Source organism: Caretta caretta, chromosome 9, assembly GCF_965140235.1.
Source record: "Caretta caretta isolate rCarCar2 chromosome 9, rCarCar1.hap1, whole genome shotgun sequence".
NCBI classification, from domain to species: Eukaryota; Metazoa; Chordata; order Testudines; family Cheloniidae; genus Caretta; species Caretta caretta.
The window spans coordinates 5,981,855-6,006,264 of NC_134214.1; the positions used below are offsets into that span (position 1 = coordinate 5,981,855).

Below are 24,410 nucleotides of genomic sequence, written 5' to 3' on the forward strand. Positions count from 1 at the left end.
GGAAGGGAGATTAGAAGGAAAGGAAAGCAAGGATTACATCAATAAAATCATATGTTTGTTTGGAATGAATTAATGACGCAAGCTTCTTGAGGGTTACACAGAATTTTTTGGATAGTCACGTTTGGAATAGTAAGGTTTATACTAGTTGTGGAAGAAGTGTGTGTTAAACTGAGAGTTGGTGAGGATGGTAACATGGTGGGCAGGATAAAGAGTATTTCAGGTTTAGGGAGTCAAATGGAAGGATGCCCAGAGACAAGAGCAGAAGGAGAGGAAATATAATTCAGTGTATTTATAGTGCCTCATTAATGCAGTTGAAGTTAAGGTTCTGTCAGTTTTGATAGGTCACTGAGCGGTTTTTGCTTTTGGTTAAAACTGGGTATGCAGGGACTGAGCAGAAAGTTGTTGGTTTTGTTTTTTGACTTGCAGGATAAAAATCGTTTTGGCTATATATAGTAATATTAGAGCAGGGGGTCTCACAACAAACTTTTGGGTGGCATCAGAGTGCGGCCACGAACTTTTTCTGGTGGCTGCTCTGACAGTGTTTCCTAAAATACTTAATTAACTTTAGAAAAAACAAATAAATCTGCACATACATGTGTCCAAATCATTTGTAATTTATGTAGTTTTTTTTGCAGACTCCATAATTAAAAATAATGTACAGTTACCTATTCTTTACTGGACCTAAACAGAACAGAAACACAAATAAGGTGCTTTGCATGTTTTGCCTTTTTTTTTTTTTTGGTTGCTCTTTTTTTAGACTTACTTACTCAGCCCTGGCAAGCTGGGGGACAAATGAAGCCCTGGATGGGGAAGTGGGGGGGGGGGGTCAAGGGAGATGGGGGAGGTGAGCCCAGGGCAGGAGCCTGGGGCCCTGGTGCACAGATAGGGACTGGAGGAGGCAGCGGGGGCCAGAGGGCGATGTGTGGGGGGTGAGCCTGGATTCCTGCAGCTGGGGGATGGAGCCTGTTGCTGTATGGCCAGAGCCTGTCGCCCACCATCCCAGGGCTTAAGCCTGAAGCCTGAGCCCCACCAGGAAGGTGGGAAACTCACGCTGGCCGCCTGCTCCTACAGTGTTTGTGGCTCCAGAAGGGAACGTAGACCAGCCCCTGCTGGTGGCCCTGGGGAAGGGTAACCCCTCACCCAGGAGGCAATGGCCACAAGAGAAGCCCCTGGTGGCCGCATTTGAGAAACTCTGAGTAAGACACACACTGGTTTTGGATACTTCACTCTGTATGCGCTAACTAGAAGCAAATTTTTGAAATGGAATTGGCAAGTCCCTTAAATTGGACCTATCTCTTCTGGCTATTATAGGGAAACTGAAACTAAGAACAAGAGATTTTTTTTCAAAAGCTGTTAATGTACATGGGAAGGAACTACCCTTCATAGATTTTTCTAAGGAATTTTGATTCATGCGGTTAGTGTGCATGTTCAATTAGTGGGTCAGCTGTACTGACATCATAGATGGTAACTAATTCAGCATGTGTCAGCATTCCTTACCCTGTAGTGTCCACCAGTAAACTCTGAATAATAGAGCAGCCTGCCATCTTCTCCACAAATGATGACTTGGTCTGAAAGACTCTTTTTACCCGCCTTTTGATTTGTGTTTTACATGGAAATAACTTATGAGACTTCACAAACATTGGACTGCATGACACAGCTGAAGAAAATAGGACAAGACAAGTCTAGTTAGACAGGAGAGACCTTCTATTTACGTATACAAATCTTGGCAGTCTGCAATGACAATAAAGGAAATTATATAGTTCAATAGGGTTCAGATGATTTCAAAGTTTAACTCGGGGCGGCAGCCGATTTTTAAGCAGAGGCTTGTAATCCAGCATCTAACTAAATTACAGCACATTCTCATTACACTGCTGTGAAATAGAATTCTTAATAAGATACTAAAAAAACAGACCATATTGTTGTTGCTTCCAAAATTAAGGAAAAATCACCATGCAAAATTAATCAATATTTTTTTTTGTATAATGAAGTTCATAGTACTGGAATATTTTGCTTGTGCCAACCATGTAAGCTCCCACAACAATTTTCTGTAAATGCCTTGGCAAGAAGCCTCCCCCCCCCCAAGCACACTGGAGCCATTAAAGCCCTTGTAAAGCTAGACGTAATTCAGACTTCATCTTAAGAGTAGCTAGTTAAATATAGCTTGCACAAGCGTGCAGTCTGTAAAAAGTTCCTGATTCAGCAGTGCTATGTGCTACTTAGATCTGCATATGGAGTTTGCGTTTTGTTGCTCGCTTGACACAGTGCTCTTCCTGCCAGCCAACACAGTAATGGGTGCATCACGTATAGTATCCTACATATAGAGCTTAATTTTAAAAATAGGCATCTTAAGTTGTGTACACAAAATACATCCTTGTGGAACATGTACAGTTACCCATTTGAATGCAGTTACCTGTTTTGCCCATGCAACTGCATATTTTGCGTGCTCAGTTTTGTTTGTACCTGAGGAGGTATGTCTTGCGTATATTACTTAAGTGCCTGTTTTAAAAAATCTTTTGCCTTATGTTTTAAACCAGAGAACAATTCATAGTGAAAACTCAGATGCTTTTTGCTTATACCTTCTTTTGTTACTGACACTGTTACTGGACACTTAATTTAATTGATTCGTTTCAAGTTGTGTTCTGTTCTCCCTCACTTACAAGCAAACAAATTATTAGCTAAGGTCTTTACAGATGTCTGTTTCTGTGTTTGTATATGAGACAGAAAGGACTCAGATGGAGTTTGCAACACTGACTGTTAAAAAATAATCTTTTGATCAAGGAACTGAACACATTTGTTCTAAAAGTGTGAGAGAGAATAATGAAGTTCCTCACTGACTTTTTTTTTAACTAATGCTCTTCCCAGAGTTAGCTACACTCCAAAACCCAAGAAGTCAGCGTTAAAACAGAAATTCCATCTTTTTGCACCTTTTAAAATCATTGCACTCAATAGTGATATTACTAGAGTGCTTTTATATATATATTACAACAGTTGTTAGCCTAGCCTTAAATCTGAACTTCCTTGCTTTGGTCATCTTTAAATTTAGTCTTGAATGTTATCGGAAGTTACCTGTTTAGTCATTTACTTTTATAAGCAGCTGATAATTAGAAAAAAAGTTACATTTGTTTGCCATTTCTATGCATCAATAACCAACCTCCCAATCTGTGTTTACTTTCAGGGATACTGATGAATTACGAAGACCAGAAACACTAAGCTTGATGCAGGACAGAGAGCGACACCAAGGACAAAGGAGTTATGTGGACAAGGCAGAGAGGTAGTGAAAAGAAGCATGTGATTTCTGTTTTAAAATCAAGTATCTCCTCAATAATAGGCCTGATAATTGCTTCTTGATATGGGGTTGAACTAAAAAGGTCTTAAAGACAGTTAAATAAGTAACTTACTGAAAGCTGTCAGATAGTGGTTATTAAGTTCTGAATATAGTTCTGAGATAAGCCAAATTTCACACTATTGTCAATACACTTTCAGCTGTAAAAGGACTTTGGTTTTGCACTGGAACTGTGACACAAACTACTGTCCATTGTCTGTGATATAATAAGAAATTATTAGATATAGGATCGTTATTGCTGCAGTTGGATTTAACAACTTGTGTGTTAATTTACAAAACATAGTTATTTATCCAGTGTTGATTAGGATATCTTATCATTGTTGACCGTTGGTGTGTGAAGAATGATTTAATTTAATGAGAGAAGTATACTTATTCTCTGTATGGCTGTCTTTTTGTTTATCAGAGCCCCAGCTGATTCATCTTACCTTCTGTCTCTGTCCAGCAACCACAATCAGGTAATACACTGTACACCTTTGCTTTATTCTTTTGAGTGTGTTTCTCTTTTTTGACAAACTAACTTGCTTTTACCCACTTGATCCACAGAAACATGTGTTGCAGCTCTGTAATCTCCCCACTGCTCCCTTTGCACCTATCTTCAGTCTTGCAGCTTAATGCATTTCTTTTGTTATGCAGTGGATAATTATTTTGTTCCAGATCTCTCATACAGATGCTGAACTTCACCGAAGGCGAGAGCACGTAGTGGAGCGCACTCGGAGAGAAGCCCAGCTTGCAGCACTTCAGTATGAGGAGGACAGGATGAGGACGAAACAGATCCAGAGGGATGCTGTGCTTGACTTTGTCAAAGTAAGTCATTTTAGTATTTACTTGATGTCTAATATGTACCTTTCCTGGATCCTCCACAAATTGAATTGTGTGGCTTATTATTAAGGCTGCCATTTAGTCATGGGTATTTTTAATAAATGTCATGGACAGGTCACGGGGCTGTGAATTTTTCTTTATTGCCTGTGAGCTGTCCATGACTTGTATTAAAAATACCCGTGACTCAATCTTAGCTAGGGGGTGCTGGGGGGAGCCTCTGCTCTGAGGAAGAGACGGCTATAGAGGCAGGCCGGGAGGAGCCGCTGCTCGGTGGCAGGGGGAGGAAGGGGGTGCTGAGCAGTAGCCTCTCTGGCTGCCCCCAAGAAGGCCACATCCCCGTCACTGCTCCAGCCGCCCCTGGGACCACTGCCTGAGGCCACCGAGCTGTGGCTGCTCCCGCTGTCCCCAGGACCATTGCTTAGGTGGCTCCAGGGCCAGCTGAACCGGCTGCTGCTCAAGCAGTCCCTGGGGCCAGCTGCCCAGGGCCGTCCAAGCAGCGGCCGGTGTGGCTGTCCCCAGGGCCACCTGAGCAGCTGGCCGCTGTAGAAATCATGGAGGTCACAGAATCCGTGACTTCTGCGACCTCCATGACAGAGACAGAGTTCTAATTATTATTTAACATTGGTATATCACGCCATAAGTGTGTTTTACAGAGAGAACAAAGAAATAGTCTCTGCTCCTGGAAACTTCCAATCTAAGTTTTAACTATAGCTTGATGCAGGGAGAGATGATATTAAGGAAATGAGGAGAGGGAGGTTTACAGTTACGAAATGTCTTGTTTTCACAGAGGGTGCATTATGTTCATCACTTTTCTCACTAATTTAGATTTGATAAGGTTAGCCTTGTTGGAGAAATTGTAGAAAGAAGTAGGCTTTGAGGAGAGATTTGGAAGATGAGGACGTGGTTGTACAGATGAGAGGGGACTGTGGTCTAACCAATTTCCGCACCTTAGATCTATTTTTGTGTCCTTGATTAGCTCAACCCACTGCTGTTATGATCCACATTCAGCTCTAGCTATCACAAAGAAAATGCTACAGTTATACTTTATGATTAGGGATGACCTGCAAGCGAAGAAGATTGTCATTTTGTGTCTTTGTACTGTATGAAGCTACTTTAAGGAAGGGATTTTAGTGGACCGTTCAAAACTCTGGTTTCTGTTAAAACCTGTTTAGCTCAGACTCTTTGCAACACTTGGGAGAAGAGCTGTCTTTGTTAAAGATGCAAGCCCCGCTCCCTTTCAGACTTGATGTATTTCATATCCATGCTTTTGTGCTAAAATTCCACAGAATTGTAGCATATATGATTGTTAACAATGTCATGTCATTACAACTGTTTAAAGAGCTTACACAAGTGCCCAAAACAATTGACTCTCATAGAACAATCGTTGCTAGACTTAAAGAGAACTGAATGAAAACATTGTTGTTCATGAGCAATTAGATATCTTCAGCTAAGTACTTCCTGTTCGGGAAAATATTTTGGGCTTTTTGTATAACTTGAATATTAAAATGTTTTAAAAATGAAGTAGAAGTTTTAGATTGAGAATATTCACTAAGTTTAGTTTAGTGAAAACTTGAAAGTTCCTCAGTGCCTATTTTATTTAAAATTAAGGCTTCCAGTGTTTTAAAACACCTCTAAATACTGCTCTTTTATTCCTGTTATCTAATTTATGCTTGCCTATCAACTCCTATTAACTCATTCCTTTGATTGTTCTGCAGCAAAAGGCATCCCAGAGTCCTCAGAAGCAAAGTCCTCTGGATAGTGAGGTAAGAGCAGCAAAATGTATTAATGTGTGGGCTGACTTTATCACTGATTTTTAGAACCCTCTGTTGAAACGGTTTGTTGCTTGTGATGTAACCGTCAGTGGTTAGTTTAAAGAAAACTGTGCAGGAGCTAAACAACAACAATTCTTCTTTTTGTTGCTTATTGTGGAATATTTTCCCTTCCTTTTCATGTATGATTCCTCTGTGCTCTGTGTGTTTTGTTGTGTTGCTTTTGGGTGCTTTTCGTGTTTATATATAATACACTTCATGTTACATTTAAGATTCTTCTTGAAGCAGTGCGGCAGGTTAATTAACTTTCTATTGGAAGTACTAACATAAGCACTTACTTGTTCTGTGTTACAGTCATTTCTGTCCTAGTGTCTTCTCTTCCGTTTCTTTACATATTTCATTATCGTTAGATTACTAATTACCCCCTGAAAATGAAGCATCAGAACTTTTTGTGTTACCAGTAAATAATACCAGCTTTGGTTTTGCTCTTCTTATTACCTAAATTCTAATAACTAAATTATACTTGAGTTTTTGGGTTTTTTTTTCAAATGGTCTCACACTGTGCTGACACAGATCCTGGCTTAAAAGCAGACCTGATCTAATGGCATTTGTTCATTTTTCCACATCAAAGTTCTGCAGAGTAATAAAATAGCTTTTTGTCCTATTGAAAGATAATTTTAGTTGGCAGTATTAATCTGATCGGAAGCTGTAATGACTACAGTATGCAAAAAATTAGTTGAGAAGCATTTTCCAATTGACTATTTCATGTGAAAATTATGCAAACTGGACTGTTTTAAATAGTTTTTCCTCCTTTCTTACTTGATCTTCTGATTTTTAGTATTTTCTAAGGATTCCCTTGCAATTCCATAGTAAGGAAAAGAACAGCAACAGAAAATAAAATAATTCGTTCTTGAATTGGTACGAACACATTCTAATCCACAGATCATGTGACTACATATTAATGCATTTTCTATTGTTTAGTTACACATACTATATTGCGTTGTAAACAGTATAGCAAAATTGCCCCAAAATGCTATCAAGATAAAGGAACTCACCATATTCCAGAATGTTTGTGTGAGTTTGTATATTATGTCATTGTGTTTGTATGTTTCTGACATTCCTCCATCTCTCCCACCTCCTCAGTGTCCTTTTCCATCCAGAAGGTCTCAGCACACTGATGATAGTGCCTTGTTAGTGGTAAGAACCCTGCACGAAATGGCCTGTTTATGTGACAGAAACTAGAACATAGAGTTAGCATGATGTTATGATTCACTCAGATTAGGTAGATTTGTTAGAGCTAATCTGAATAGCATAAAACATGATGATCTTCTCTGCAAAGTGATTTTGTTATGAACTCTGATACTACTGAATTCACATTTGCACTGCCTTCCAGCTGCTATACATCCAGTGTTATTACCCTGAAATTTTCCCATGTTTGCAAAAGCTAAACATTTTAATAAGAGTGTAATGATATAACTGTTGCTGGAGAACAGTTTCTAAAATGCAGTGTTACCTGAAGAAGAGCTCATTGTAAAATTAAAAGCTTGTCTCTCTCGCCAACAGAAGTTAGTCCAATAAAAATATTACCTCACTCCTTTGTCTCTTGTGTTACCTCATTAACAGTCCAACAGTCCAAGCTCATGCTCAAATAAATTGGTTAGTCTCTAAGGTGCCACAAGTACTCCTTTTCTTTTTGCGAATACAGACTAACACGGCTGTTACTCTGAAACCAGTCCAACTTTAGTACATCCTTCTATTTGGCTCACCTGCACGTTACGTAACACTTAGTTTCACAACATTAATATAAAGCTTGGAGATGTGTCCTCCTGCCTTATCTTGTTTGCCTACCAATCATTGTCTGATTTGTTGGATATAGGGTCTTAGTCATCATAGACTATGGTAACAGAAGAGGAAGTTCACAAGTCACAGATTATTCTTTGTTTCTGTTTCACTGTTTATTGGTGGAAGTGTGTATAAAATCACCAGTTCTTGATGTTTTAAAAAAGTTTAAACAATAGAGCTACTTCATTCATGTTTTATGCTATTCCTTTCATAGTACCTTAGAGAGATTCATAGTAACTAAAGAGTTGAGTTAATGCAGTAGTTTTCTCCTTTCATCGCCTACAGAAAATGCATCAGATCTGCCTGCCATTGCATGACTGCATGCCTCAGATTAATTTTTTTATTACATATCCTTCAGTTCTCTGCCTGAGTTTTCCTGCGTACAGCAAGGTTATCAAGTGCAGCTCAGGAGAATTGAAACTTGATAGTAGAATATATTTTACTTATTTACTTATTCTTGTATAATCGGGGGACGGGACTAAACAGAAAAGGTTATTTTTCTTCAGTTGTTGATATTCAGTTTTTGTGAACTTCAGGTGTTTGGAATATATTTATAAGGCATATTGTAGGGAATCTTTTCTATTTGATGTTGTTGTTCTATTGGTGAGGTATTAAATTAATCTACTATATTTTATATGCTGTACATAACCACATGGAGATTTCAGAAATGGGACTTTCATCACTGTGGACTTCTTTTAATATCTTCACTCATGTTCACATCTGTATATGTCACCAAGTAACAGGCAGGCTAATAGGGAATTTTTTAAATCAATTGGTTTCCCCATTCTGTTTCTTTTACTATTTTGCAGAATTATTAAATTATAATAATTCAGTACTCTTTGCCTGAAAATACCAGTTCTGATGAACTGTTCATCATGTTCTGCAGATTGTTTTGTACTGAGAATGATCATACCTATGCCTTTTGATTATATAAACCAGGAAAACTTTTTCTAATGAGTAATTGAAACATTGAGCCATGGAAATTTCATAAAATGTAGCATGTACATTTATAAAACAGTACTGTTTCTAAAAAAGAATAGATATTTGCTATTGGGCAAGTTATCAGTCTGCTCCAGAAGAGTTGTTTGTCATTGGAGTTAAAACTACTTTAACTCTAGTTAGGCTTCATCTGTCACTTTCACCCGCTTTAGGGATTGGAAATGCAAATTTATTTTTCTTTCACAGCTAGCTTTTGTACATTCCATACTTCTTCCACTGATATGCAGAGAGCATTACATGCTTCATTCCCACTTCTTGATAGCTGTTCTTTCCTTTATATTTATTTCCTGAACTGTGTCTAGGTGGACTTGGGAAGAATAAACATTACTTTTATTTTCTCTGCTTTAAAAAACTATGCATGATTATATGGATCTTAGTGAATTTGACCTAAGTAATTATTGTGCACTTCTGAACTTGCAGATAAATTTTATTTGAAAGTACATAATTTTATTCTAGTGGAGACTCTAACAATTACTCTTGCTTTATGGGATTAGTGTTCTATTTTAAACACAATGGAGTTTTATGTAGAACTATAATAAAGGCCTTTTGTTTGGCATTTCCCTCATTACGTCAGAGCTCTGCAAACTGAGACGTTGCTTTTCTTTTGTTCTAAACCAGCAGTTCTCAAACTTCATTGCACCATGACCCCCTTCTGACAACAAAAATTACTACACAACCTCAGGAGGGTGGACTGAAGCCTGAGCACACCCAAGCCCCAGCGCCCCGAGCGGGGTGATGGGTGTAGGCCTGTAAGCTGAGCCCCGCTGCTCGGGACTCAAGCCCCTAGGTGTGGTCTTCCACCCTGGGTGGTGGGGCTCAGGTGTCGGCTTCAGCCACAGGCCCCAGCAAATCTAACACCAGCTTTGGTAACCCCATTAAAACAGGGTTCCGACCCACTTTGTGGTCCTGTCCCACAGTCTGAGAACCGCTGCTCTAAATAATGGTTTCAGCTGCTTGTAAGGAACTGAGAATGATCATACCTATGCCTACAGGTTGATTGGAAAACTTTGTTTGTTTGCTTTTCCCCCCTTTATGCTCTTCTTGCATGTGCAGAAAGTGGTAACGAAAAAGGTACTTAAGTTTGCAGCTTTCTTTTGAAGTCTCACACCATATATTCCTTGGGCCTCTTTGTAAATGTTGCCCTTCATGAGAATGGTTGCTGTAAAGATAAACTTTGCATAATTTTGTGATCTGTGAAAAGCTGTAGACTTTCAGCTGTAGTTCTTTATTTTGTTTGTACACTCTCCTTTTATAAAGGTCTGTTGTCCTCACAATGCACAGATACACATACTATTCCTGTAAGCACTTACAGTAGTACAGATAAGTTGTATATTTCTTCTAAATGTGTGTGAATTAAGGTGACTCCATGACAAGTGGAGTTAGGCCATAGTATCGGAAATGTGCACACTGTGATGAATTTCAATCTTGCTGATTCATTTCAGCTAGACCGACTAAAAGTTTGCTAAAATATGAGAGTGAGAAATCGGTGTTCTCTGAGTGGGGTCAAAGGGGGTTGTTATCCATGTGTCAATTGTACAGTAGAAACAAATCCTGCTTGCCTTACTCACAAAAGTAGTCCCATTGACTGTAACTGAGGTTACTTGCATTGACAATACCAAGGTCTCAACCTGTTCTGTGACCGCTGCTTTTTACTGTATTTGTCCTCTCACGGTTGCCTGGGCCCTCACCCTGTTTGTTGTATTCACCTGTCATGTCTCATCTTATACTTGGATCATATGCTCTTTGGGTCAGGGACCATCTTTTCATTGCGTGTACAGCACCTAGTACGTTGGGGCCATGATCCACAATTAGGACCTGTAAGCACTACGGCAGTGCAGTAATAATTGTGTGAGTAAAGTGAGCAGGATTTAGCCATATCGTAACTTGTATTTTTGATTTTTCTAACTATCAGACAGAGGGTGTCCTTTTCAGTATTTAAATACTTAATTATTGAATTCACCCATAATACAGACATTAAATTGTAATATCCTGATTCATCTAGGGCACAGTTCTTCTTTTGAATCTGCTCTGTACAATCCCTATATGCTGCAATTAGTCCTAGTGAGGGGAAGTTCTTGTGATTTCAGTAATAAGAGTTGAGCATGGAGGCCAAGTGAAAAGTTTACAGCAGTATATTTTAGGAATGAATTGTTGAGCCTGTCACCAAGACCAGTATCCTGGTTCCTTTGTCTTTGAATCTCAAGATGGTTCTTCGTCTCACTTTACTTCCTCCTCTTTTTCCTCTCTCTTTCCTCTGCTATCCCTGACAGAATGGCTTTGAGCCTCTCTTTGTGTTTGAGATTGACAATAACACCGCTACCATTAAAAGAAGGCCGGGGACTCTCAAACAGGTGAAGAGCATGCAGTGTGTTACTGTTGTGGCTGTCTTATCCTTTTGTGTACCACTGTTTCCTCCCTCTTGCCTGCTGATGGGTGTGTGATTTGTGTATAAGCCCTTCTGTTAGCCTGTGTCAGGGATGACTTGATCTTTTCTTATAGAAACAAAGTGTTAAGTTAATGTTGTGGGCCTGCGGAAATCCCTTTCTTTAGGCATTATTTAAAAGCCTGTGGGTTCTTTACTTGTTTTGTCAACTGTGCCCCAGGCAAGAACCAGGCTTCACAACACCCCTTCTCCTCCCCACACTATATTAATGTGGTGAGGGAGTTGTTTTGTGAGCCCCTAAGGCTACCAAGATACTTGTGCTTAAGGCTGGTCCTGCAAATACCTTCTGTAAGAGATGACTTTTTACTGTCTCTTTTTCGAAAGGGGCAGTGTGGTAAGTCATGTTAAGATTTCAACAAACAAGTATGTGTGCATTACACCTAGATGGTTGTTGGAGGTAGTAACCTTTTGTTGTTTTGTATATGTTCAAGTATTATTTGAAAGCAGTTTTGGAAAGTACTGGTCCCTTCTTTTCTCATCCAGCTCCTGAACTGTGCTGCTTTGAGTATACTCTCTAATAACTTGAAGAATATAGTCTAGTTCGTGCCACTTAAAATCTGAGGGCACAGTTCTGAGTTTGCATTTCATGTGTGCAGGAAAATGTAGGACTGGGTAGAACCACAGTGAAACTGTTGTGCCTGATCCAGACTCCCCTATAACTTGCTGTGTTGACACGCTACAGGTCCATTGTGTGTTGAATCATGGGCAAGACTTAGCAGTCAGGGTGTATAGTCAGTGTGTCTTTATGTCGACTCTCCTTTGTTTTCTAGCAGATGATGTAGGCCATAGCCTTTTCATCACACTCATTGCACATATTTGAGAGCAGTCGTAACAGCTGAGGGATCCATAGCTAGCCAGCATAAGGGCACCAAATATTGCTTTTCGAGACTTTGGTCCCCAAGCTGCACCTGTTGGTTTAAAAACTTCTACCAGGAAAAAGCAAGAACCACTGTGTAAACATGAAGCGTAGTTCATCTTCTGCCTCTTTGACATCTATTAAAATATTATGGCAATTTTCTCACTAAAGCATTGAAAAGCTTCATTTCGGACATCTTCTCTGATAGCTTAGTTTCTGTCTCTAGGATTTTATTTACCTTGCTTGCTTTTAACTCACAAATATCACTTTTTAAATTTTTCATTGTGAAAATAATCAGATGTTGGTGTGTGTTTCCTTATAGGCACAGTACTGTTCTTGTGCCTTGGAGCCAATCAGGTGATGTTGTTTTCTGCACATTCATGAAGTTAATAGGAAAACAACCTATTCAAGTCAACATGAAGTTTGTATTTTGAAAGTGTACAAAAATCTGTTCCTTCTGATTAGTGGCTTCTGTGTCAGTTAGTGTGGTAACCAGTGCAGTATATGACTGAAGAGCTTTCTACCAGTATGATTGTTCTTAGTTCTGCTTTTGATGTGATTGTGTTCTTGTTTTAAATGAAACATCCCATCTTTCAAATTAATGGACTAATATTTTTGAGGATAGAACATTTTAATTGTATTTTAGATTTATCAAATAAATTTTCTGGCATTTTTATCTCTTCCCACTAATACCTTTGCAACACTTGAACATTTGTAAGTACCTGCACTTTTTAATCTTACTGGTGCATTTTGCCCGGGCACATCCTGTCAACTGTTCGCTAACGTTGGTACTGCCTTCTTTCTTTCTGTGTTCAGTCGCTGTCAGGGTTGAATCAAGAGGGCTATGCTACCACCCTGCCTAATGCCTTCAGATCTGTCAAGGTATCTCTAGCTATTATTCACCAGTAAAGCCAACAAAAAAAACTCAATCCACAATTCTGTTTTAATATGTGTTAGTCTGTCAGCTTCTAATCTGAAATTCAGAGGTTATGAACTTGACTAACCTGATTAAACTGCAGTAAGTTTTACGTTCCTTTAGCTTTTGGTCCTGTCTTCAGTGAGCCTAAACCATGCAAACATGTCAGTAGCTAGCAGGGTTTCAATCCCTGTATGGACTGATTCTTAGATTCTTGTTGCTTGTCACCATTTCTTCTATTTTATCTCCCCTTAAGACATCTACTGACTTGTAGCTTACTGGAAATGTCATTGCTTTTTTTCTTTACAAGTTTACTCTTACCATAAATCATGATTATCCTGTACATCGTCATCTGCTATAGAAACTTTATTATATTGAACAGAAAAAATCTTAATCACAAGAAATCATTAATCCATCATTAACTCATCTTTAATCAGCACTTTCATTAGTTCTAACTACAATATTACTCCGAGGGTGGGCAGGAGAGTGAAATTCAATTAATACTAATTTTGCTCCTGCAGAGATTTAGAGTGGGCTGTGTATTCGGATCAAAGCTGCTGTCTTGCATGTTTTGCATGATATTTAATTGAAAAACAGGTAATGTCCCTGTTCCCACCCTGAAAAATATTCAAACACAGCACTGCCGCTGTCCTTTCTGGAAGCAATACCTCTTTCACTATTTTATTCCTTGAAGAAGACGACTTCCATCAGTTCTGCAAAATAAGTGCCTATTGTACATCTTTTTTTAACAATAGGCTGTTTTTTCCCTTATTTTTTTTTTTTCTGAAATGTGTCTAGGTGGATGGTAACTTCTGAAAAGCTAGTCGTAGCCTGTCTCAATAAGGATCATTAATGCTGTTTTACTTATTTGTCCACAGAGTGATGACAGATCTACTATATCACCAGGTTCACCTACTACTCAAACAGGTAACAGGAGAGAGGTGCAAAAAGTCTAAAAAGAAGGGCTAAAATAGGTTAAATTGCTTGCTTGCATAAGTAGACTGTTAAGGATGTCATTCCTATCCATAAGCTGGACTGCTCTGTCTGTGGGTCTGATTTGTTGTTAAGTTCTCTCTTGAGTCACAGAAGTAAATAGAGCACAGAGCTGTTGGCACCTTCTGTGGGAAGTGGTGGGGCTCCACATTTTCCAGGCTCTGGCATTGGCGTTGCCCTAATGACACATTAAATACAAAATGGAACAATTTGTTGGTAAAAGTGCATGGAATGTGCTTAGCATGCAAGTGTTCTTGAAGATGCCTCTTTCTGCCCTATGCTTTTATCATGCATGGCTGTAATTCATCTTGTCATTAGGTTATAATTTTATTTTGTTCTTTTAATTATTACAGTGCTGAATCCATTTCCTATTAAACTCGTAACCTTTTTACTTCTTTCTCCTCCTCTCCTTTCCTGTGCCTTTCCACATTTGTTCAGTCCATCTTTCCTCTCTGTATCCTGGCCCTGCTGCTCCTCCTTCCTATAGAAACCCTTCCCAGCGACCTGAGAGTTTCCTTTTCCGAGCAGCTGTAAGGGATGAAATTAACAAAGGTAGGTTATAGAGCTAGAGAAGCTGGACTGTTACAAAGTTATATTAACTTCCATGTTAACCACTTTGTGCACAATTGAATTATCTTGGCGGCAGTAGCTTTATTCTCAGGAAATTAGCTTTAGAGACCTATCTGTGGACACCAGTCGCTAAACTTTCTTAGAATAAGCCATTATAGTCCTATTTGTAATAAGTCGATTTGTAATAAGTTGTATTTTTGTCTTGGTAATAAATAAATTTAGCAAATATCAAAGAATATGGTGTGCAAATTTGTGGAGTGTGTGTGTGGGGAGATTAGTGTTGTGCTCTCCTGGATTTATACTTTCACCTATACAGAGGCTATTGTAATGCTATTTATTAAGCCCCTTGATAGTGACAAAGGCAGCTTTATAGACTTTGCATTGTACTGTAGTACATACCAGAATTCATACCTTTGTAGTAAGATTGATGAAAGTTGTACAAAGCTACATTTCAGCTATCTAAAATTAATCCTTTTTATGCAAGTGTTTATTGGGCAAAAGAAAATTAACAGCATCTAAGCCTTGCTTAGATTAATAATCAAATGAAGGAAATCAATTTGTGAATAGCAATGTACTATACCCAAACTTGCGTACTGTGCATGTGTAATACTGCATTAAAGGAATACCTCCCAATCAAACTCAGTTTGTCACTTTCCTTCATGCTGGTTTTTCTAGTTGTTGCTTCATCTCCCTCTTCTGCCTCATGTCCTCCTAATGATTCTACAGACCCTAGAGCAAGGCAGAACTCCAAGCAACGTGAGGAAGAGTTGGAACTAACAGAGCAACTGCGGAAGGTGTGTACTAGCAGTAACTAGTGTACAAGCATTTTAGCAAATTCACTGCAAGTATGCGACAAATGTTTCTTCGTTATTTTGGACTTGCTTCATTTAACCAGTGCCAACCATAGTGTTTTGGATAGATTAAATGTTAGTAACTTCACAATCTAAAAATCCAGTTGGATACAGTAGTCTTCATCTTCATCCTGTTGTGTAATGTCACTCCTTATACACTGTCAAGTTGTCCACTCCCACCTGATTGCCAATGAAGCCAGCGTTCATCACCCATTTGTTTGAAGACTTAAAGAGCATCTTTGTGCTTTCTCCCAGGCTGCCCCTCCCAGTTGGGAGGAACTCCCTGTAAACATCCGTAAAGCCACCTCATTGTCCTCTTTCAAATCCCTTCTTAAAACTTTCCTTTGCCATGATGCCTACAAAAAGCTTGGTAATGGTTAGGCAGTTGGTATGCTCAGACGACTGCTACCTAATATCATGTTTCGTTTTACTACCCATCTGTCGGTATCCACCTATTGTCTCCTGTCTTATACTGAGGGCTTGTCTTCACTACCAGGTAGATCGATGCTGCTGCAATCGATGCAGCGGGTGTCGATTTAACGGGTCTAGTGAAGACCTGCTAAATCGACAGGAGAGTGTCTCCTGTCGACGCAGCACAGTGAAGACACCAGGGTAAGTTGACCTAAGCTACGTCGACTCCAGCTACCTTATTCACGTAGCTGGAATAACGTAACTTTGGTCAATTTACCCTGGTAGTGAAGACAAGCCCTTAGAGGGTAAGCCCTAAGGAGCAGGGACTGTCTTTTTGTTCTGTGTTTGTACAGAAATTAGCACAGTGGAGTTGTGGTCCATGACTGGCACTACACAACCACAGTACACATAATAAATAATAAAAATGCTATGGTCTGTTATGCTGCTGCGGTGTTTCACCCCAGCAATGGCTGCATTTCTGTAGTGCAGGAAGTGACTCTTAGAAGTGTCTGTAAAGTGGTTTGGAATGTTTTGGGATGAAAGCTACCTAGAAATGTAAAAAGAAAAGGAATACTTGTGACACCTTAGAGACTAGTGAGCTGTAGCTCATGAAAGCTTATGCTCTAATAAATTTGTTAGTCTCTAAGGTGCCACAAATACTCCTTTTCTTTTTACAGATACAGACTAACACAGCTTCTACTCTGAAACCTAAAAATGTAAGTTATCGTTGTAATTGTTTGAGACTTTGTCAAGGAATAAGACTTCTTACCCATTCCGTAAATGCTGATTCTAATACAGTAGTGAATATAAGCACTTCACCGGAATGGATTTTTTTCTTCCACTCATGAACTTAAAGCAGGGGTGGGCAAACTTTTTGGCCCAAGGGCCACTTTGGGGAATAGAAATTGTATGGCGGGTCATGAATGCTCACAAAATTGGGATTGGGGTTTGGGCTCTGGGGTGGGGCTGGGGATGAGGAGTTTGGGGTGTAGGAGGGTGCTCTGGGCTGGGACCGAGGGGTTTGGAGGGCAGGAGGGGGATCAGAGCTGAGGCAGGGGTGCGGGTTCCGGCTGGGGATGAGAGGTTTGAGGTGCAGGAGGGTGCTCCGGGCTGGGATCAAGGGGTTTGGAGAACGGGAGGGGGATCAGGGCTGGGGCAGGGGGTTGGGGTGTGGGGAGAGGCTCAGGGGGGTGCAGGCTCTGAGTGGCACTTACCTCAAGCTGCTCCTGGAAGCAGTGGCATGTCCCTTCTCCGGCTCCTACACGGAGACACGGCCAGGCGGCTGCCCCATCCGCAGGCACTGCCCCTGCAGCTCCCATTGGAGCGCGTAGGAGCCAGAGTAGGGCTATGCCGTGGCTTCCGGGAGCTGCATGGTGCAGCCCCCAGCCTTGTGCCCTGGCTGGAGCACCAGAGTGGGGCTGAGCCGCGTGGTGCGGCACCAACCCAGCACCCCAGCTGGAGTGCCGGAGTGGGTCCAACCCACATGATGGGGCCCCGACCCAGCATCCTGGCTGGAGCACCAGAGCAGGGAAGAGCTGCATGGTCCAGCCCTGACCCAGCGTCCAGGCCGGAACAGGGCCGAGCCGCGTGGTCCGGCCCCAACCCAGTGATGAAGCGGGGCCCAGCTGCTGGTGCAGCCCCCAACCCAGCGCCCTGGCTGGAACGCAGCCTATCCGCTGGTGCGGCCCCCCAACCCAGCGCCCCGGCCGGACTGCCGGAGCGGGGCCAAGCTGCATGGTCTGGCCCTGACCCAGCGCCCTGGCCGGAGCGGGGCCGAGCTGTGAGGTGCGGCTCGCGGGCCGGCTTAAAACGGCTTGCGGGCTGGATCCGGCCCACGGGCTGTAGTTTGCCCAGCCCTGACTTAAAGGAAACCATAACCCAGCATGTTCTCTAAATAATATTTTGTACTGATGTGTAGCTCTAGCTCCTTTGATCTGTTGATCTGAAAGGACTTTGCATATTTTGAGCCTCACAACCTACTTCCTAGTTTTAAGTGTAAAACCAAACTCATTTTGCAGATATATAAACTGAAATACAGAAGAGTGATTTGCCAAGGGTCATACACTGAATGAAATAGGCAGGCTCTAAGCTTTGTGTAGCTCGAAAGCTTGTCTCTTTCACGAACAGAAGTTGGTCCAATAAAAGCTATTACTTCTCCCACCTTGTCTCGCTAATATCCTGGGACCAACACCGCTACAGCTTGACTGCAAATGATATATTGAATGAGACCAGAATAGAACCCGTGAATTGGAACCCTGTTCTCTTCTCGTGTAACCACTACACTTCATTGCCTTTTCCTGCTTAAGATAACTTAAACTGATTAAATGTAGTAGTTCAGTTTTCCTTTGCAGGGAAAATATTATCTCTTGCCTCTGGTGACTACATTCCACTCCTACACTTTAAGACAACTATTTTCATAGTACATCTACTCTCTGAGTACCTGGAGGATGTGGAATATATTTCTTGGACCTTGATTACTCACCCTGGGATTTGTGGTTTTCATCGATTTTGAGTAACGTTCTTTTTATCTCCGTTGCTGGATTTTAATTCCATGTGCTGCACTGTGAAAACTCCATTTGTCTTTTAGCTCAGTAGCTTTCAAACTGTGGTCAGTTGTGAATCCTGGTGGTCCACAGAATGAAACCTTTTGAGAACCAAGCCCCAGAGAATTAAGAGGGTTGTTGATCCATGAGAGGTTCTGCTCTTGTGAAATGTGCTGCAGAATAAATAAGGTTGAGAAGAGCAGCTGTATTTAATCATTTAATTGTATTCTTATTTGCTTTGTGTGATACATAATTTTCATTCTTTTGTAGAATATTGAGTCACGGTTAAAAGTGTCTTTGCCCAGTGATCTTGGAGCAGCTCTTACTGATGGAGTTGTTCTCTGCCACTTAGCCAATCATGTGTGGCCTCGATCTGTTCCCAGCATCCATGTCCCCTCTCCTGCTGTAGTAAGTATACAAAGATGTAACAGTGTGTTGTAGTTGTCTGGGTCCCATCATAGTGTTTCATAGTCCATGTGAGGACTACATGTAACATCTCTTTCTGATGTTGGGCAGAGATAACAAAATACCAGTCTCCTTTGCCTAAGCAGAATGTGTAACAAAGTCATAAAAAACTAGTGACATTTGTGTTTGTCTATTTTAAATAGTTACTTCTAACACATATTTTATTATTTGAACTACTTATAGGACTTGAGAACTTTATATTTTAGTAAAACAAAAGGCAGGATTCAATATGAGAACCAAAACAGGGTATTTCAGAGGGTCAAAAGGTCTTAGAAACAGAAAAGGACAGATAGCTGGGATATATAGCATTTAAATGGATGTGTGGCAACACAATACAGAAAACATAAGAAAGAAATAGGGAATCGGAATTCCATCTCAATTGACGTGAATAGACTCCCATTCCTGGATCCACTTAAATTACCATCAACTCTTTCTCTTAGGAATTTTGATAGGGCATATTGATCAGATTGTTCAAAGTCCCTGGAGCACAACGCATAGAAGCCCAGACACACACTTGTGGGAACAGTAGGACAGGAACTTAATCTTTGTGTATTCTGGGAGTGTTTGTAGCAGGAAGTACACCCAGCAATAGAAATTGCTTAAGAAGATACTTCTGTGTTGCCTGACTGCAACATTTTGGACAGTGCTTTAGAAGTTTTGGAAAGTAATGCAGGAAAAGTACCTGTATCTATAACTTCATCAACGGCAACTAAAAATGTGTACCACCAAAATACCACATGTGGCTAGAGAAGATATGAGAATCAGGAAATGAAGAGGAGTCACTTACAGTATTGATCCTGTTGTTGTGGCAAGTTTGTTCATTTCGTTGGAGTCTTTTTAGGCAACCTAAAGGACAACTTGAAGATCAGTGGAGCATGGGAAATTGTCTGCCTTCCCTTACTGCTTGTAGCAAACCCACAGGTGTGCTTCATAAGTTAGATTCCAACAGGGCTATACAAGACACCACCCCCTGTGGGCTCTTGCCTACTTGAAATATACAAGTGTATTTTGAATATATAATGTGCATTTTGCTCTCATAAAGGCAGATTTTGTGCTTGTTACAGTTTTAAAACAAGGTGAATGACCATATAAATAAAGAAAGAAAACCAAAGGGAGTCACTGGGGAAAATGTTGAAAAATGTATGTTAAGTTTTGCTTTGACTTATTTTGGAGACAGTACTTGTGTTAAAACTCGAACTGGCACTTACAGCACTGCGTACCATATCATTACGGCTTGTCTCCTGTGGCCTTGTTTGATCATGCAGATGTCCCCATAGTTTAGATAACAGACTAAACAGATATGATGGCATTTTAGGCAGATGACAGAATCCTCGAAAAATGGATGTCTATAGCTGCTATTCAGTAAACTCACTTCATAATGAAGATATTCTCTGTGCCCTGTCCTCTGTGGAATTGGATGGTTCCAAGTCTACATTGTGAGCTAAATCATGGCGTTGCCACAAGCCCTGAGTAAGAGGCAGCATATAGTTGCAGTGGCCTGAGAGTGGAATGGGGTTATATTGTGACTCAGCCATAATATGCTCTCTGTTTTTCCTCATTACTCTAGTAGAGGGAAATCTACATCAACCCTCAACCTGGCACAGATTATTTACCCCTCTGTACCAGCTCAGCTGTGCTGTCTGGCACATTGAGGGTGTGGAGCCGAAGCTCCACCAGCTTACCACCCACCTGCTTAGAGGGGGGAATATTAGCCTCACAGAAGCTGCCCGGTCCGCTGTTACCCACAATGTGGGTAGCCAGCACAAGGGAGAAAAGGGGCATCTTATGTCTTGTTTCTGTTTGTCTAGTCTATTTTTTTTCCAGTAGTTAAGGTCTGTGTAAAAGTGTTGAAGTTTACCAGAAAATACCCATTATTCAAGAAGAATCTGATAAATATAATTTAGAACTCTGCTGTTAACCACATGAAACACACTTGTAAGGAACTTAGGCAGCAGTTTCCATTTTCTCTGGTTTCATCTGGCTCTTTTTGTACCTCTTTAACTGAAATACATTTTAAACCTGTATATAACTTAATAACTCAGAATAGGCTCCAGGTTGGTTCACATCATAAAATTACTCTGAAATTCAAAGGTCACCGTACTGGAGCGATGGATGGATGTTTTATTCTAAATGTATTTTTAAGATTAGGTTATTGCAGCCACTCAAAATAGACACCAAATGTGCAGCCTATTTTATAACACTTTGTGTGTATATTTTGCACAGATCAAAATACTCTTTCCATTAAAATGTTCATCTCAGCACTTCACGAGTTAGCTTTTCACTTCATGCCTGCCTTTCTAAGGAAATGTTGAGCTCTGTTTTAAGTTAGATAAGCTTATGTCATCATAATGTGTTTTTGGACTGCAGCTATATTAGTCGTTTATTTAACCCAAAAGCTTTATTTTTAAAAATCCTGCCAATTAAAAACTTTGTATGCCTTCTTCTCCTGTTTCTTTGCAGCCTAAGCTAACAATGGCAAAATGCAGACGAAATGTGGAGAATTTCCTGGAAGCTTGCAGAAAGATTGGTGTGCCTCAGGTAAATCCCCTCCTATTCCTGTATTGTGAGGTATACTGTATTGTATACTACTTTACAAAAGAGATCTTTCTGAAACCTTTGGGGACAATGCAAATGTGTCAAGTTTAGTACTGTAGGTTCACATGTAAGGTACATATAACTATGAAGAGCTGATTTGATTTTGCATTGTTTCAGGAAGCAAAATAAAGTCACAATAATGGTTTGCAAAGAGTACGTTTCACTTACTGTGATTGAGATAAAGTTCATATAGTTGGATTCACTCTGATTCTGTCAAGCAGAATGAGGAGGTGCATTAAGAATCTAGTTTTGAAAAAACAGGTTTCAGAGGAACAGCCGTGTTAGTCTGTATTCGCAAAAAGAAAAGGAGTACTTGTGGCACCTTAGAGACTAACCAATTTATTTGAGCATGAGCTTTCGTGAGCTACAGCTCACTTCATCAGATGTTTACCGTGGAAACTGCAGCAGACTTTATATACACACAGAAATCATGAAACAATACCTCCTCCCACCCCACTGTCCTGCTGGTAATAGCTTATCTAAAGTGATCAACAGGTGGGCCATTTCCAGCACAAATCCAGGTTTTCTCACCCTCCACCCCCCCACACAAATTCACTCTCCTGCTGGTGCTAGCCCATCCAAAGTGACAACTCTTTACATAATCAAGTCGGGCTATTTCCTGCATAGATCAAGGTTTTCTCACATCCCCCCCACCCCCATACACACACAAACTCACTCTCCTGCTGGTAATAGCTCATCTAAACTGACCACTCTCCAGGTTTAAATCCAAGTTAAACCAGAACATCTGGGGGGGGGGGGGTAGGAAAAAACAAGAGGAAACAGGCTACCTTGCATAATGACTTAGCCACTCCCAGTCTCTATTTAAGCCTAAATTAATAGTATCCAATTTGCAAATGAATTCCAATTCAGCAGTTTCTCGCTGGAGTCTGGATTTGAAGTTTTTTTGTTTTAAGATAGCGACCTTCATGTCTGTGATTGCGTGACCAGAGAGATTGAAGTGTTCTCCGACTGGTTTATGAATGTTATAATTCTTGACATCTGATTTGTGTCCATTTATTCTTTTACGTAGAGACTGTCCAGTTTGACCAATGTACATGGCAGAGGGGCATTGCTGGCACATGATGGCATATATCACATTGGTGGATGTGCAGGTGAACGAGCCTCTGATAGTGTGGCTGATGTTATTAGGCCCTGTGATGGTGTCCCCTGAATAGATATGTGGGCACAATTGGCAACGGGCTTTGTTGCAAGGATAAGTTCCTGGGTTAGTGGTTCTGTTGTGTGGTATGTGGTTGTTGGTGAGTATTTGCTTCAGGTTGCGGGGCTGTCTGTAGGCAAGGACTGGCCTGTCTCCCAAGACTTGTGAGAGTGTTGGGTCATCCAGAGTGTTCTATCTTGGGGCCTCTCCTTCTGCCCCTCCACCCCCACGAACATGATACAGTTCTGTGGTGACCTAGAATCCTATTTTCGACGTCTCCGTCTCAAGGAATATTTCCAAAATACCTCTGAACAACATACTAATCCACAGAGGTCTCCCTGCCAACACTACAGAAAGAGGGATTCTAGATGGACTCCTCCTGAAGGTCGAAACAGCAGACTGGACTTCTACATAGAGTGCTTCCGCCGACGTGCACGGGCTGAAATTGTGGAAAAGCAGCATCACTTGCCCCATAACCTCAGCCATGCGGAACGCAATGCCATCCACAGCCTCAGAAACAACTCTGACATCATAATCAAAAAGGCTGACAAAGGAGGTGCTGTTGTCATCATGAATAGGTCGGAATATGAACAAGAGGCTGCTCGGCAGCTCTCCAACACGAGTTTCTACAAGCCATTACCCTATGATCCCACTGAGAGTTACCAAAAGCAACTACAGCATTTGCTCAAGAAACTTCCTGAAAAAGCACAAGATCAAATCTGCACAGACACACCCCTGGAACCCCGACCTGGGATATTCTATCTACTACCCAAGATCCATAAACCTGGAAATCCTGGGCGCCCCATCATCTCAGGCATTGGCACCCTGACAGCAGGATTGTCTGGCTATGTAGACTCCCTCCTCAGGCCCTACGCTACCAGCACTCCCAGCTACCTTCGAGACACCACTGACTTCCTGAGGAAACTTCAATCCATCGGTGATCTTCCTGATAACACCATCCTGGCTACTATGGATGTAGAAGCCCTCTACACCAACATTCCACACAAAGATGGACTACAAGCTGTCAAGAACACTATCCCCGATAATGTCACGGCTAACCTGGTGGCTGAACTTTGTGACTTTGTCCTTACCCATAACTATTTCACATTTGGGGACAATGTATTCCTTCAGATCAGCGGCACTGCTATGGGTACCCGCATGGCCCCACAGTATGCCAACATTTTTATGGCTGATTTAGAACAACGCTTCCTCAGCTCTCGTCCCCTAAAGCCCCTACTCTACTTGCGCTATATTGATGACATCTTCATCATCTGGACCCATGGAAAAGAAGCCCTTGAGGAATTCCACCATGATTTCAACAATTTCCATCCCACCACCAACCTCAGCCTGGTCCAGTCCACACAAGAGATCCACTTCCTGGACACTACAGTGCTAATAAACAATGGCCACATAAACACCACCCTATACCGGAAACCTACTGACCGCTATTCCTACCTGCATGCCTCCAGCTTTCACCCTGACCACACCACACGATCCATCGTCTACAGCCAAGCTCTGCGATACAACCGCATTTGCTCCAACCCCTCAGACAGAGACAAACACCTACAAGATCTCTGTCAAGCTTTCTTACAACTACAATACCCACCTGCAGAAGTAAAGAAACAGATTGATAGAGCCAGAAGAGTTCCCAGAAGTTACCTACTACAGGACAGGCCTAACAAAGAAAATAACAGAACGCCACTAGCGGTCATCTTCAGCCCCCAACTAAAACCCCTCCAACGCATTATTAAGGATCTACAACCTATCCTAAAGGATGACCCAACACTCTCACAAGTCTTGGGAGACAGGCCAGTCCTTGCCTACAGACAGCCCCGC

The 24,410-nt window shown here is 41.1% G+C and overlaps 1 protein-coding gene across 16 annotated transcripts in view; it reads left to right on the plus strand.

Moving 5' to 3' along the window:
- LRCH3 (leucine rich repeats and calponin homology domain containing 3) overlaps positions 1-24,410 on the plus strand; it is a 121,365-nt gene that overhangs the window by 65,773 nt on the left and 31,182 nt on the right. For 4 of the 16 annotated variants that reach the window (XM_075132065.1, XM_075132060.1, XM_075132067.1 and 1 more), the window contains exons 11-22: positions 3,176-3,271; positions 3,747-3,798; positions 3,998-4,147; positions 5,878-5,925; positions 7,075-7,128; positions 11,043-11,123; positions 12,888-12,953; positions 13,866-13,914; positions 14,419-14,532; positions 15,226-15,344; positions 18,626-18,763; positions 21,281-21,358. In XM_075132065.1, the coding sequence (XP_074988166.1) occupies positions 3,176-3,271; positions 3,747-3,798; positions 3,998-4,147; positions 5,878-5,925; positions 7,075-7,128; positions 11,043-11,123; positions 12,888-12,953; positions 13,866-13,914; positions 14,419-14,532; positions 15,226-15,344; positions 18,626-18,763; positions 21,281-21,358 (1,045 nt within the window). The remainder of the gene's footprint in view (positions 1-3,175; positions 3,272-3,746; positions 3,799-3,997; positions 4,148-5,877; positions 5,926-7,074; positions 7,129-11,042; positions 11,124-12,887; positions 12,954-13,865; positions 13,915-14,418; positions 14,533-15,225; positions 15,345-18,625; positions 18,764-21,280; positions 21,359-24,410) is intronic. The other 12 variants (XM_048864656.2, XM_048864660.2, XM_048864658.2 and 9 more) reach the window with 10 other exon arrangements.